Below are 14,868 nucleotides of genomic sequence, written 5' to 3' on the forward strand. Positions count from 1 at the left end.
ATGTCCACCGTTATTCTCATATCACTACTTGATTAATCGACCAAAGGCTATGGCCCAAAGTCATGTTATGCGGAGTCACCTTGTAAGTTTCTATGTTTAGATCTTCAACCTTTTTGTATGGATGCAAAGAAAGCAGGAAAACAGTTAGCGTACAACAGGAAATAAAACTCGAAACAGATTTTGTCATTGGATAATATTGCCATTTTACAACAATCTTACAAACACATTGCATAAATTCTAAGAAAAAATATATATATTTATATATATCTTTAAATCAATTATTAAAACATGTGGTTGTGTATTTACATACATGTGAATATGAATAAATAGCTTTTTCTTTTTTAAATCTATGTATCCACTTAATGCTTACAAAACATATTGTATCCATATTGTTTGTAGTTATATGTGTATGTGGTCGGATAGTTAAATATCATAACTATAAAATCTCCCCAGTTTCCTTACTTTTGACCAAGACTCAAAAGAGACTGGGAATGGGATTCAAACAAACCACAAGGCTCCTACATCTCACTACATTTTACTTTTAAAAGGTAATTTATGTTTAAGCCGAAACCTACTGCGTTTACCGCAAATACGATCTCTGTGAAAGTCAGTGAAATTACCTTTAATAAAAGTCAAGTGTAGTGCAATCTCTGCGCATTTGGTTTGAATCCTGGCCCCAGTCCCATCTCACAACAAACCCAACTGTTGTTTCCAGACCGGGCAAAAGTTGCTGTTGCTACTGTCAGAGGGCATCCTGATTGGATGGAGGCTGTATGAGGTAATCTTGCTGTGACAGAAGTGGGACATACTGGAGTCTTGTGAGGGTAAAATTAGTTTAACATCCTAATCAAATAAACATCAGATTGGGTATACCAACCTTATATGATGTCTGTATTGTTCAATAGAATTAAAAGCCTACCTTTTTATTTTTTGCAGTCAAATACTTTCCATGGTGACGCTACCCCAGGGCAGTGAAGGGGACATTGCCCTACGTAAGGTGCCATATTTTGGACAGTACGTTACACGGGTGTCCTGACTCTCTGTGGTCATTAAAGATCCCATGGCACTTATCGTAGAGTAGGGGTGTTAACCCCGTCGTCCTGGCTAAATTCCCAATCTGGCCCTCATACCATCATGGCCACCTAATCATCCCCAGCTTCCAATTGGCTCATTCATCCTCCCTCCTCTCCCCTGTAACTATTCCCCACGTCGTTGCTGTGAATGAGAATATGTTCTGTCAACTTACCTGGTAAAATAAGTGATAGTGATTAGTGATTCAGCTCCGATAGACAAAGGAGAAATACTGCACTTTGTTGTAATATTACTTTATGTTACATTAGACCATGATTTCAGAGCAGGGAAATTGTCCACAACCTCAAAATGTAGAACGTACACATGACACAGCACTTCAAATTAAAAAGTAGAAAGTCAACCCTGGAGCATTCTCAGATTCAGGATGTGTTTATAAAACAATATAGTTTTATTTTTCATTTTATTGGTATTGTTATATACATGGCATAATTTTGTGCTTTTTTTATCAAGAAAACATCAGAGGAAAAAAAAAGAACTGTACTTGAAGTCTGTATAGAGATTTGGACAAGGCTTTAAGCCAAAGACAGTTAGTTTTCCAGTGAGTTAACGATGGTCCACTGAAGGGGATGAGAACGTTGGAGGTGATGTGCTTTACCAACAATAGCAAAGGCACCTGTGTATCGCTTTCTTAGAAAAACAAATCAGTCCACGCAAATCTCTCGGGTTCAAGTTCGGCCCGGCGGCGGCGCAACACTCATTCCCCATCTGAGAACGATAGAAAAATAGAAAAAAAAGGAGAAAACAAATTGTCATTTAATATCGTTTTTTTGTTCCATCAAAATTTTGGAAGAAGGGGCTTTTTCCCCAAGCCTCATTTTTCAAGGGATTCCTGATTTCTCTTCTTTGTTTGGGAGGACTGTGAGAGAGAGATGACGAGGGAGGAGAAAGAGAGCAGGAGAGAGAACGACAGAGAGGGTTAGAGAAAGAAATAACAACTGACGGAAAGGAAGAGGAAAAGTAATACAAAAGAATGAAGGAAGAAGAGAAAAAAGAAAGAGAGAGTGAACACCACCGAGAAAGAAAGAAAATAAATGAAGAATGTCTGTCAAAGAAAGTAAATCTATCGATGGATGGGGAACAGTATGGATGGGGATCAGGGTCTGTTGGGGTCCTGGTATCCTGGACTGGGATCCTAACGAGGGGAAGGCCTTTCTGGTGTTCAGCGGTCCGCTGGCCCCCCCTCTCTCAGCTCCACAGACACACGTTGCTGGTCGTCTGGCAGGTGGAGCCCTTCTCAGCCGGGGACAGGTAGAGCTTGCCGCTTGGGCACACGCACAGCTCGTACACAGTCTGTTTGGGGTACGTGGTGCCCGGCGCCCCGTGCAGCGGATCCGCCGCTGTCCCGTGAGGAATGTTCCCCAGCCGAATTGTGTTGGAATCTAAAAAGATCTGGAGAGTGAGAGAAAAAGAAAGAAGGAGAGAGAAAGAGGGAGAAAAAGACAATAAGATATAAGATATAAAACAAAAGGAAGGGAATACAGACAGACAGACAGACAGACAGACAGGACAGACAGACAGACAGACAGACAGACAGACAGACAGACAGACAGAAAGAGCTCTTTTTCAAAGTGCTCAAAAGCTATAGCAAGGTAATTCTGGTCACTTAATGGTTCCTCACTCCTGCACTATCTAGCTCTCCATGTCGTGACACTCGTATAATACAGTCTCTCTAAATTGGCCGCCAGAGGACAGAGGGACACTTCCTGTCCAGTTAAACCATAGAAACAGAATGGAATTACCATGGAAATGATTACAACACCAGGCAGCCATTGCGAGAGTACCCATGAGTTTACCAGTCAAATTGTGAGGGTTAGCGGTTCCAAGCCCTTTCTATGGATTCTATTTCTGAGTTCAACACCCTTACGTGACCATGGCCTCTCCATCTGTTCGAGAGAAAACACCTGTGCAGAAGCACCAGCAGCAGTAGCATCTCCTCTCCCCGAGTAATGAGCACCATACACTCCATTAGAAGAGCCTTCACTAGGAGTGTGTATCGTTTATGAAGTGTCATACACACCGCTAACGACGCAAGGAGGGGCAAGAGTGAGAAGGAGCGAGAGAAATATAAAGAGAGAGAGAGAGAGGGAGAGATGGAGAGAGAGAGAGAGAGAGAGAGAGGGGGGAAGAGAGAGGGATATAGAGAGATTTGTATTTCAAAAGCTGAGTGCTCCTGGTATTGCGATTGAAACAGGCAGCGATCAACTTAGAACTCATTAGATCCCCTCTTATTTATTGACGGATATTTATTCATTTATCCATTTATTTATTTATTTATATATGTATTTATCTAAGTATAAAGTAACAAGAGCACTCCTTGACAGCCTTAAGTAGCTCGCTACCCGGTAATCTTTCCCGGCATTTACCCACCATCATTCATGTACCCCATTTTCATGATGAAGGAGAAAAGAGAAATATACTAAATGGAGAGAGTGACATTGCAGAGAGAGAGAGAGAGAGAAATAAAGAGAGAGAGAGAGAGAGAGAGAGAGAGAGAAAGTGTAGGAACCAGGAAAGAGAGCGCGGGTAGTTAGATATAAGCCGGCGGTGGCGAACCAATTAGTGTAAGTAATGGCGTCTCCGCGAGCTGTCAGGGCAGCTCCCTCCCTCCCTGACTCCCTGACTCCCTCCCTGACTCCCTCCCTCCTCCTCTCCCCTGCATGATGATGGATCAGAGACAACAGCTGCCGCCATGTTTATCATCTTTCCATTGATTACCTGGAGCACCACTAATAGTGCATAGTCCACAGGTCTGGCCTGGTCTGCCATGGCCGTAAGCTAACTCCACAGGTCTGGCCTGGTCTGCCATGGCTGTTAGCTAACTCCACAGGTCTGGCCTGGTCTGCCATGGCCGTTAGCTAACTCCACAGGTCTGGCCTGGTCTGCCATGGCCGTTAGCTAACTCCACAGGTCTGGCCTGGTCTGCCATGGCCGTAAGCTAACTCCACAGGTCTGGCCTGGTCTGCCATGGCTGTTAGCTAACTCCACAGGTCTGGCCTGGTCTGCCATGGCCGTTAGCTAACTCCACAGGTCTGGCCTGGTCTGCCATGGCCGCTAGCCAACTTCACAGGATTTATGCTAACATGTGAGGCACAGCGTTACAGGGGTCTGGCAGGTAGCAGCATCCTACAGACAAGATGCTAAATAGCTGATAATGTACCTTAGGGGCGTGTTTCTCAAACCAGTCCTCCAGTCCTTCGACACTGGCACGTCCGATTCAACTAGTCCCGTCAACTGATAATCAAGCCCTTCATTAGCTGAATCAGGTGTGCCAATGTTGAAATACATCCAATGTGTGAAATGGCGGGTGGTCCCTGAGGGTTGCGTTGAAAAACACCAGACCAGACCACAAAACAACATGGAATAGGGCCCTGTATTTTGCGCAATCATGTGACACTGCAAGACTTTATCCTGCATTTTAAGCCTTATCCAGAAATGAGAATTTGACCAAAAATGAAAGCGATGGTACTGGACCATATGACAGAAAAAGAAAAAGGGGACAGTTTGATGAAAAGGCTTTAAATAAATGTTACAATCAAGGCACATCACATGCCTGTGCATTACACAGGGACCTAGGTTGAGCAGTGGTGAGCTACCGTAGTGTAACATTGGTAAACACTTTCTACAACAGTTTTGTACATTTCAAACTATAGTTCCCCACCCCTCTCATTGGGCACCACCCGCTGTCGCACGTATTTGTTTTAACCCTGCACTAACACGCTATTCACAACCAGTCAACTAATGGCCAAGTCCTTGATTATCAAATCAAATTTTATTTGTCACACGCACTGAATACAACAGGTGTAGACCTTACAGTGAAATGCTTAACCAACATAAGTGTTAAGTTAAAAATAATAATAAATAATTGAAGTGCAGCAGTAAAATAACAGTAGCGAGGCTATACACAGGGGGTACAGGTACAGAGTCAATGTGTGGGGGTACAGATTAGTCGAGGTAATTGAGATAATATGTACATGTAGGTAGAGTTAAAGTGACTATTCGTAGATAATAAACAGAGAGTAGCAGCAGCATAAAAGGGGGGGGGGGGGCAATGCAAATATACTCTGGGTAGCCATTTGATTAGCTGTTCAGGAGGCTTTTGGCTTGGGGATAGAAGCTATTAGGAAGCATTTTGGACCTAGACTTGGTGCTCCGGTACCGCTTGATGTGCAGTAGCTAAGAGAACAGTCTGACTAGGGTGGCTGGAGTACTTGACCATTTTTAGGGCCTTCCTGGTATAGAGGTCCTGGATGACAGGAAGCTTGGCCCCAGTGATGTACTGGGCCGTACGCTCTACCCTCTGTGGTGCCTTGCAGTCGGAGGCCGAGCAGTTGCCATACCAGGTAGTGATGCAACAGGTCAGGATGCTCTCGATGGGGAATAGTATTTGTCGTAATATAGGTTTTACCTCAGGTTTGATTATGGCTATGTACGTCTCACAGAACTTCATATAATAATAATAACAAAATATGTTTATGGATTTCATAAAGGCCAATAAAAGATGGCGCCGATAGAGACGGCAGCTTCGCTTCAAGCCCTTAGGAAACTACATTCCTAAAGAAAATACTGTACTTTTTACTCCATACATTTTCTTTGACACCTAAAAGTATTAGTGATATTTTGAATGCTTAGCAGAACAGGAAAATTGTCAAACTCACGCACTTGTCAAGAGAACATCCCTGGTCATCTACTGCCTCTGATCTGGAGGACTCACTAAACGCAAATGTTTTGTTTGTAAATTATGTCTGAGTGTTGGAGTGTGCCCCTGGCTATCTGTAAATAAATTAAAAAAATGGTGCCATCTGGTTTGCTTAATATAAGGAATTTGATATGATTTATACTTTTAAGTTAGATACTTAAGTATATTTTAGCAATTACATTTACTTTTGCTACTTAAGTATATTTAAAACCAAAAGGTTTTAGACTTTTACTCAAGTAGTATTTTACTGGGTGACTTTCCCTTTTACTTGAGTCATTTTATATTAACATATCTTTACTCTGACTCAAATTGGTGACTTTTTCCACCACTGCAATTGAGTGCAGGAAATGCAGAAATGATAAAAGTTGATTTGAACAGTATAAACAATCAGAATGGAGAAATAGTCAATGAAATCACTTAGAATGTATGTGTTGCTGCCCTAGGATCACTCACTACTCAAAACAAACGTAAAACTTAAATTATTGAAAAACTAAAAATACCGTCAAATACCGTCATACCATCCAATTTTTTAATAATATTTTGCCCATATCGCCCAGCCCTAGTCAAGGATGATATCACCTCCACCCTAGCTGTTATTCTAGACCCACTCCAATTTGCTTACCGTCACAATAGGTCCACAGACGATGCAATCGCCATTACACTGCGCACAGCTCTATCCCATCTGAACTAGAGGAATACCTATTTAAGAATGGTGTTCATTGACTACAGCTCAGCATTCAACACCATAGTACCCTCCAAACTCAACATTAAGCTTGAGACCCTGGGTGTTGACCCCGCCCTATGCAGCTGGGTCCTGGACTTCCTGACGGGCCACCCCCAGGTGGTGAAGATAGGAAACAACATCTCCACTCCGCTGATCCTCAACACTGGGGCCCCACAAGGGTGCTTTCTCAGCCCCCTCCTGTACTCCCTGTTCACCCACGACCGCGTGGCCATGCATGCCTCCAACTCAATCATCAAGTTTGCAGACGACACTACAGCGGTAGGCTTGATTACCAACAACGACGAGACAGCCTACAGGGAGGAGGTGAGGGCTCTTGGAGTGTGGTGTCAGGAAAATAACCTCTCACTCAATGTCAGCAAAACAAAGGAGATGATTGTGGACTTCAGGAAACAGCAGAGGGAGCACCCCCCTATCCACATCGATGGGACAGCAGTGGAGAAGGTGGAAAGTTTTAAGTTCCTCAGTGTACATATCACCGACAAACTGAAATGTTCCACGCACAAAGACAGTGTGGTGAAGAAGGCGCAGCGGTGGCTTGTCACCGAAAAAACTCACAAACTTTTACAGATGCACAATTGATAGCATCCTGTCAGGCTGTATCACAGCCTTGTACAGCAACTGCACCGCCCTCAAACGCAAGGCTCTCCCGATGTCACAAGTATCTTCGTCTTCTGACGATAATGCGAAATCGTCATCAGAAAAGGTAGACCAATACGCAGCAGGTGTGCAGTTGTTCATTTTGAACATTTAATTAAATCAACACGAATACAAAAACAACAAACAAGAAAACAAACGATAAACTGACAGTCTGCAAAGCATAGGCTCAACACAGAACAATCACCCACCAAACACAAACACACCCTAATATATGGGACTCTCAATCAAAGGCAGATAGACAACACCTGCCTTCAACTGAGAGTCCCAACCCCAATTAACCAAACATAGACATACACTCACTAGACTCCACATAGAACTACCTAGACATAAACCAAAACCCGGAAATACTAAACCAAACACCCTTTTAACAAACACACCACCCCGAACCACATAAAACAAATACCCTCTGCCACGCCCTGACCAAACTACAAAACAATTAACTTTATATATACTGGCCAGGACGTGACACCCGAGGGTGGTGTAACGCTCATTCCTTCGACGATAAACGCGAATCCGACCATCACCCCCCGTGAGACAAAACCGCGACTCATCAGTGAAGAGCACTTTTTGCCAGTCCTCTCTGGTCCAGCAACGGTGGGTTTGTGCCCATAGGCAACATTGTTGCCGGTGATGTCTGGTGAGGACCTCAGTCCAGCCTCTCTCAGCCTATTGCGGACAGTCTGAGCACTGATGGAGGGATTGTGCGTTCCTGGTGAAATTCGGGCAGTTGTTGTTGCCATCCTGTACCTGTCCCGCATGTGTGATGTTCGGATGTACCGCAGGTGTTGTTACACGTGGTCTGCCACTGCTAGGAAGATCAGCTGTCCGTCCTGTCTCCCTGTAGCACTGTTTTAGGCGTCTCACAGTACGGACATTGTAATTTATTGCTCTGGCCACATCTGCAGTCCTCATGCCTTATTGCAGCATGCCTTAGGCACATTCACGCAGATGAGCAGGGACCCTGGGCATTTTTCTTTTGGTGTTTTTCAGAGTCAGTAGAAAGGCCTCTTTTGTGTCCTAAGTTTTCATAACTGTGGCCTTAATTGCCTACTGTCTGTAAGCTGCTAGTGTCTTAACAACCTGTCCACAGGTGCATGTTCATTCATTGTTTATGGTTCATTGAACAAGCATGGGAAACAGTGTTTAAACCCTTTACAATGAAGATCTGTGAAGTTATTTGGAGTTTTACGAATTATCTTTGAAAGACAGGGTCCTGAAAAAGGGAATTTTCTTTTTTTGCTGAGTTTAGATTGTGTGTATTAGATTTCGTTGTGGAATTTGTAAGATATTAGGTTTTGTTAGATACTGCTGCACTGTCGGATCTAGAAGCATAAGCATTTCACTACACTCGCAATAACATCTGCTAACCATGTGTATGTGACCAATAAAATTTGATTTGATATATATAGCGTTTGTGTATTAGATATTACACTCCAGGGAGATTTGATTTTAGCATATTGTTCCATGATAGGGGAAATTACTCTCTCTGCCCTTTCTACCTATGGGAGGAAAGATCACTGGCACCGGGGGGTTTCTAAACCAATCAGATTCCCCAGGACCTCCTCTTCATAGTAACAACGACCCACAATGGAACAACAAAACTCAAATAACACCTAATATTGCACTGTCATCATACCATAACCCCAAAAAGGAGAGATAGAAAGCTGAGAAAGAAGGGAACGGAGGAAGAGAGGAGCAGAAATAATTTGGGCCAGCTTATAAAAGGATTAGAGTTGACACACATCCCAAATGAAAGTGTCTGTAAGTATTAGTCCTTGTCACAGCAGCAGCCGTAGCTAGCGCAGTGCTAGCAGCCCCTCCACATTATGTTTATGGGGCAGATGCTAGCTTCCTTAGCCTATCCCCCCCTCCTTCCTACCCTGAACGAGTAGGGACGGGCAATTATAGGCGGTCAAAACATTTTTCATGGATGATTTCTCCCGACGCAGCTGGAGAAGAGAGAGAGAGGGAAGAGGAGGGAGGAGAAGAGAGGAGGAGGAAGGTATCCTGAACCGAAACCCTCTTAGTGTCTCAGCATGTCGGCAGGGGGGATGGGAGGAAGGGGGAGTTGAAGGACGAAAGTTGTGCCTTTGCGGAGGTGATGCCTGGGAGTGCACAAGCATGCAGGCACACAGACACACACAGGCACACACACACATCACGGAGGTGGTACAAATGACTAGGACCATCTGAGTGCATTACACAGTCCATTACCCTCCCAGAATGAGCCTACATAAGAATGTCACATGACAATGGAGGAAATGGGAAGAAGTGGATGGAGAGGAGCTAGTGTTTCCATTGACTCAGACAATGTCCCATTAATCACACTGATACTAATGTGGACCAGCACCACTGGAAAGACCTGTCTCTCTGACTAGTGTGAGGCAAATGGCACTCTATTCCCCATATGGCTCTAGTAGTGCACTATATAGGGAATAGAGTACCATTTGGGACATACCGATACTGTGAGTGCAAATAGTAAAAACAATTGGGCCAGGAGTTTTTCCTCTCCAGATGATTCTGGTCCCTAGTTGTAGCTGAATGATATGATAAAACTCCAGGCCATAACTAGGGCCAGGAGTGTTTCCTCTCCAGATGATTCTGGTCCCTAGTTGTAGCTGAATGATATGATAAAACTCCAGGCCATAACTAGGGCCAGGAGTTTTTCCTCTCCAGATGATTATGGTCCCTAGTTGTAGCTGAATGATATGATATAACTCCAGGCCATAACTAGGGCCAGGAGTTTTCCTCTCCAGATGATTCTGGTCCCTAGTTGTAGCTGAATGATATAACTCCAGGCCATAACTAGGGCCAGGAGTTTTTCTCTCCAGATGATTCTGGTCCCTAGTTGTAGCTGAATGATATAACTCCAGGCCATAACTAGGGCCAGGAGTTTTCCTCTCCAGATGATTCTGGTCCCTAGTTGTAGCTGAATGATATGATATAACTCCAGGCCATAACTAGAGCCAGGAGTTTTCCTCTCCAGATGATTATGGTCCCTAGTTGTAGCTGAATGATATAACTCCAGGCCATAACTAGGGCCAGGAGTTTTTCCTCTCCAGATGATTCTGGTCCCTAGTTGTAGCTGAATGATATGATATAACTCCAGGCCATAACTATGGCCAGGAGTTTTTCCTCTCCAGATGATTCTGGTCCCTAGTTGTAGCTGAATGATATGATATAACTCCAGGCCATAACTAGGGCCAGGAGTTTTCCTCTCCAGATGATTCTGGTCCCTGGTTGTAGCTGAATGATATAACTCCAGGCCATAACTAGGGCCAGGAGTTTTCCTCTCCAGATGATTCTGGTCCCTAGTTGTAGCTGAATGATATGATATAACTCCAGGCCATAACTAGGGCCAGGAGTTTTTCTCTCCAGATGATTCTGGTCCCTAGTTGTAGCTGAATGATATGATATAACTCCAGGCCATAACTAGGGCCAGGAGTTTTCCTCTCCAGATGATTATGGTCCCTAGTTGTAGCTGAATGATATAACTCCAGGCCATAACTAGGGCCAGGAGTTTTCCTCTCCAGATGATTCTGGTCCCTAGTTGTAGCTGAATGATATAACTCCAGGCCATAACTAGGGCCAGGAGTTTTCCTCTCCAGATGATTATGGTCCCTAGTTGTAGCTGAATGATATAACTCCAGGCCATAACTAGGGCCAGGAGTTTTCCTCTCCAGATGATTATGGTCCCTAGTTGTAGCTGAATGATATGATATAACTCCAGGCCATAACTAGGGCCAGGAGTTTTCCTCTCCAGATGATTATGGTCCCTAGTTGTAGCTGAATGATATAACTCCAGGCCATAACTAGGGCCAGGAGTTTTTCTCTCCAGATGATTCTGGTCCCTAGTTGTAGCTGAATGATATAACTCCAGGCCATAACTAGGGCCAGGAGTTTTTCTCTCCAGATGATTCTGGTCCCTAGTTGTAGCTGAATGATATAACTCCAGTCCATAACTAGGGCCAGGAGTTTTTCTCATCAACACATACCACAACCACACTATCAACACATTTCACAACATCACACACACACACACCATCAACACACCACAACATCACACACTATCAACACATACCACAACATCACACACACACACACCATCAACACACCACAACATCACACACTATCAACACATACCACAACATCACACACACACACACCATCAACACACCACAACATCACACACACACACACACACACACCATCAACACACCACAACATCACACACACCAAAAACACATGCCACAATGTCACACACCATCAACACACCACAACATCACACACCATCAACACATACCACACCATCACCTCATATCACACACACACACACACACACACACACACACACACACACACACACACACACACACACACACACACACACACACACACACACACACACACAATCATCACATACCACAATGTCACATACTGTACACACACACACCATCAACACATACCACACCATCACCTCATATCACACACACACACACACACACACACACACACACACACACACACACACACACCACACACACACACACACACACACACACACACACACACCACAACATCACACACAACACATTCCCCAACGTCACACACACACCACAACATTACACACACACAAAATCAACGCATATCACGTCTATCACACACACAAAATTGACACTTACCACAACATCACACACACCATTAACACATACCACGTCTCACACACACACACACACCACACACATACACAATCATCACATACCACAATGTCACATACTGTACACACACACACCATCAACACATACCACACCATCACCTCATATCCACACACACACACACACACACACACACACACACACACACACACACACACACACACACACACACACACCACAACATCACACACAACACATTCCCCAACGTCACACACACACCAAACACATACCACAACATCACACACCACAACATTACACACACACAAAATCAACTCATATCACGTCTATCACACACACAAAATTGACACTTACCACAACATCACACACACCATTAACACATACCACGTCTCACACACACACACACCACACACACACACACACATACACACACACACACACACACACACACACACACACACACACACACACACACCACACACACACATACACACACACACACACATACACACACACACACACACACACACACACACACACACACACACACACACACACACACACACACACACACACACACACACAAACAACAACACCCTCAGTCACCAAAAACACAAAGACGCCCTTTTGAGATTGAATCGGTGCAAAATTAAAACAGAGCAACTTCATGAATTATAAATGGTATTAAAAAAGTGCAGGGATATAATTGATGATTCATTCCAATGCCCCAAAGCCAATCGAGCAGTAGGCTAATGAAGAGAGGGGGGATTTAATCGAACCAGAAAGAAATCTCCTCCTTTAAATTATGTTAAGGTTATTTTATGCTGATAAGATGCATGCTGCAATCACAGCACCTGGGGGCCTGTTGGGGAGAGCTCTGACGAACCCTCTTGTGAGTTTAATGTTCCTTTCCCTCTCCGCGACACCAATGATGTCCTCATCTCAAGAGTCTCAAGAGCCATCTCTGTTTATCCTCAAAACTTGTTTTTGCCTAATTTAGCCCTGAAAGTTAAGTAAAATAGGGTGAAGGCAAAGTTTTATATGAGCGAAAGGGGACAGGTTGGTGTGTGTGTGAGCGAGCGAGAAACAGCAAGAGAGAGCAAGAGACAGAGAGCAAGAGAGAGAGACACAGCAAGAGAGAGAAAGAGAGAGAGAGATCACAGAAGTTATATCAAATCAATTTAGAGTGGAAGAGTAAGTGAATCGAAACTTCAGATATGTGTGGGCTAAACTAAATTTTTCATGAAAAAAAATACAGAAATTCCCACTTGACATTCATCTCAAGTTAGGATTCACTCAGCCTACATACAACTGGGGCAAAACTACTATACACTGAGTGCACAAAACATTAGGAACACCTGCTCTTTCCATAACATGGACTGACCAGGGGAATCTAGGTGAAAGCTATGATCCCTTATTGATGTCACTTGTTAAATCCACTTCATCAGTGTACATGAAGGGGAGGAGACGGCTTAAGGAAGGATTTTAAAGCCTTGAGACAACTGAGACATGGATTGTGTATGTGTGCCATTCAGAGGGTGAATGAGCAAGACAAAATATTTAAGTACCTTTGAACGGGGTATGGCAGTAGGTGCCAGGCGCACCGGTTTGAGTGTGTCAAGAACTGCAATGCTGCTGGGTTGTTCACCCTCAACAGTTTGCATTGGAGTCAACATGGGCCAGCATCCCTGTGGAACCATTTTGACACCTTGTAGTCCATGACCCAACACATTGAGGCTGTTCTGAGCGGCAAAATATTGCAATTCAATATTAGGAAGGTGTTTCCCACTCAGTGTATATAGTATTTGCAGCAGCTACTGATAACCACAAAAACAATACAGGATCTAATGCTCTAGAATAGCTGGAGTCTGTCCACATTGATGCCAAAGGGAATCATGACTGTACTGGACTGCATTGTTCCTCAACTACTGTGGATACTAGAGATTGTTCTAGAAATGGCTGCCTAGTGGCTACAGAAGCTACTACCAGACAGACATGTGACATCCCCCAGCAAGGGGTTGGGACGAGGGTGTCACAGATCCATGGCTCTGATCCAACATCCACATACGCTTACCGTTCAGGAGGAAGCTATGGTTGTGTCTGAAATGGCATAATATGTACTATATAGTGCAGTGCACTACTATTTACCAGGGCCCATACAGCTAAAGTAGTGCACTATATAGGGCACAGGGATCCACTTCAGACACAGTCTGTGTATTGGACATGTGGTATAATAGCTTTGATATTGGAACGTAGCCATACCGTCACAATAGTGACAGACCCTAGTACTGTACTGACCACCATAATAAACCTGATACCTAGTCCAGCTGTAGTGACAGACCCTAGTACTGTACTGACCACCATAATAAACCTGATACCTAGTCCAGCTGTAGTGACAGACCCTAGTACTGTACTGACCACCATAATAAACCTGATACCTAGTCCAGCTGTAGTGACAGACCCTAGTACTGTACTGACCACCATAATAAACCTGATACCTAGTCCAGCTGTAGTGACAGACCCTAGTACTGTACTGACCACCATAATAAACCTGATACCTAGTCCAGCTGTAGTGACAGACCCTAGTACTGTACTGACCACCATAATAAACCTGATACCTAGTCCAGCTGTAGTGACAGACCCTAGTACTGTACTGACCACCATAATAAACCTGATACCTAGTCCAGCTGTAGTGACAGACCCTAGTACTGTACTGACCACCATAATAAACCTGATACCTAGTCCAGCTGTAGTGACAGACCCTAGTACTGTACTGACCACCATAATAAACCTGAGACCTAGTCCAGCTGTAGTGACAGACCCTAGTACTGTACTGACCACCATAATAAACCTGATACCTAGTCCAGCTGTAGTGACAGACCCTAGTACTGTACTGACCACCGTAATAAACCTGATACCTAGTCCAGCTGTAGTGACAGACCCGCGTACGCCCTACCTGTACCTGCCAGCGGGCGACCCGCGCTGCCACATAAAACCTGGGACCT

The 14,868-nt window shown here is 44.1% G+C and overlaps 1 protein-coding gene across 1 annotated transcript in view; it reads right to left on the bottom strand.

Annotated features, from left to right (window-relative positions):
• Positions 1 to 299: 299 nt before the first annotated feature.
• The window catches only part of LOC106602171 (zeta-sarcoglycan), a 344,550-nt gene continuing 329,981 nt past the window's right edge, over positions 300 to 14,868 (bottom strand). The window contains exon 8 of the mRNA XM_045722923.2: positions 300 to 2,481. Within this exon, the coding sequence (XP_045578879.1) occupies positions 2,278 to 2,481 (204 nt within the window). The 3' untranslated portion in view covers positions 300 to 2,277. The remainder of the gene's footprint in view (positions 2,482 to 14,868) is intronic.

The sequence above is a fragment of the Salmo salar genome, chromosome 08, assembly GCF_965601325.2.
Source record: "Salmo salar chromosome 08, fSalSal1, whole genome shotgun sequence".
In the NCBI taxonomy this organism is placed as follows: domain Eukaryota; kingdom Metazoa; phylum Chordata; class Actinopteri; order Salmoniformes; family Salmonidae; genus Salmo; species Salmo salar.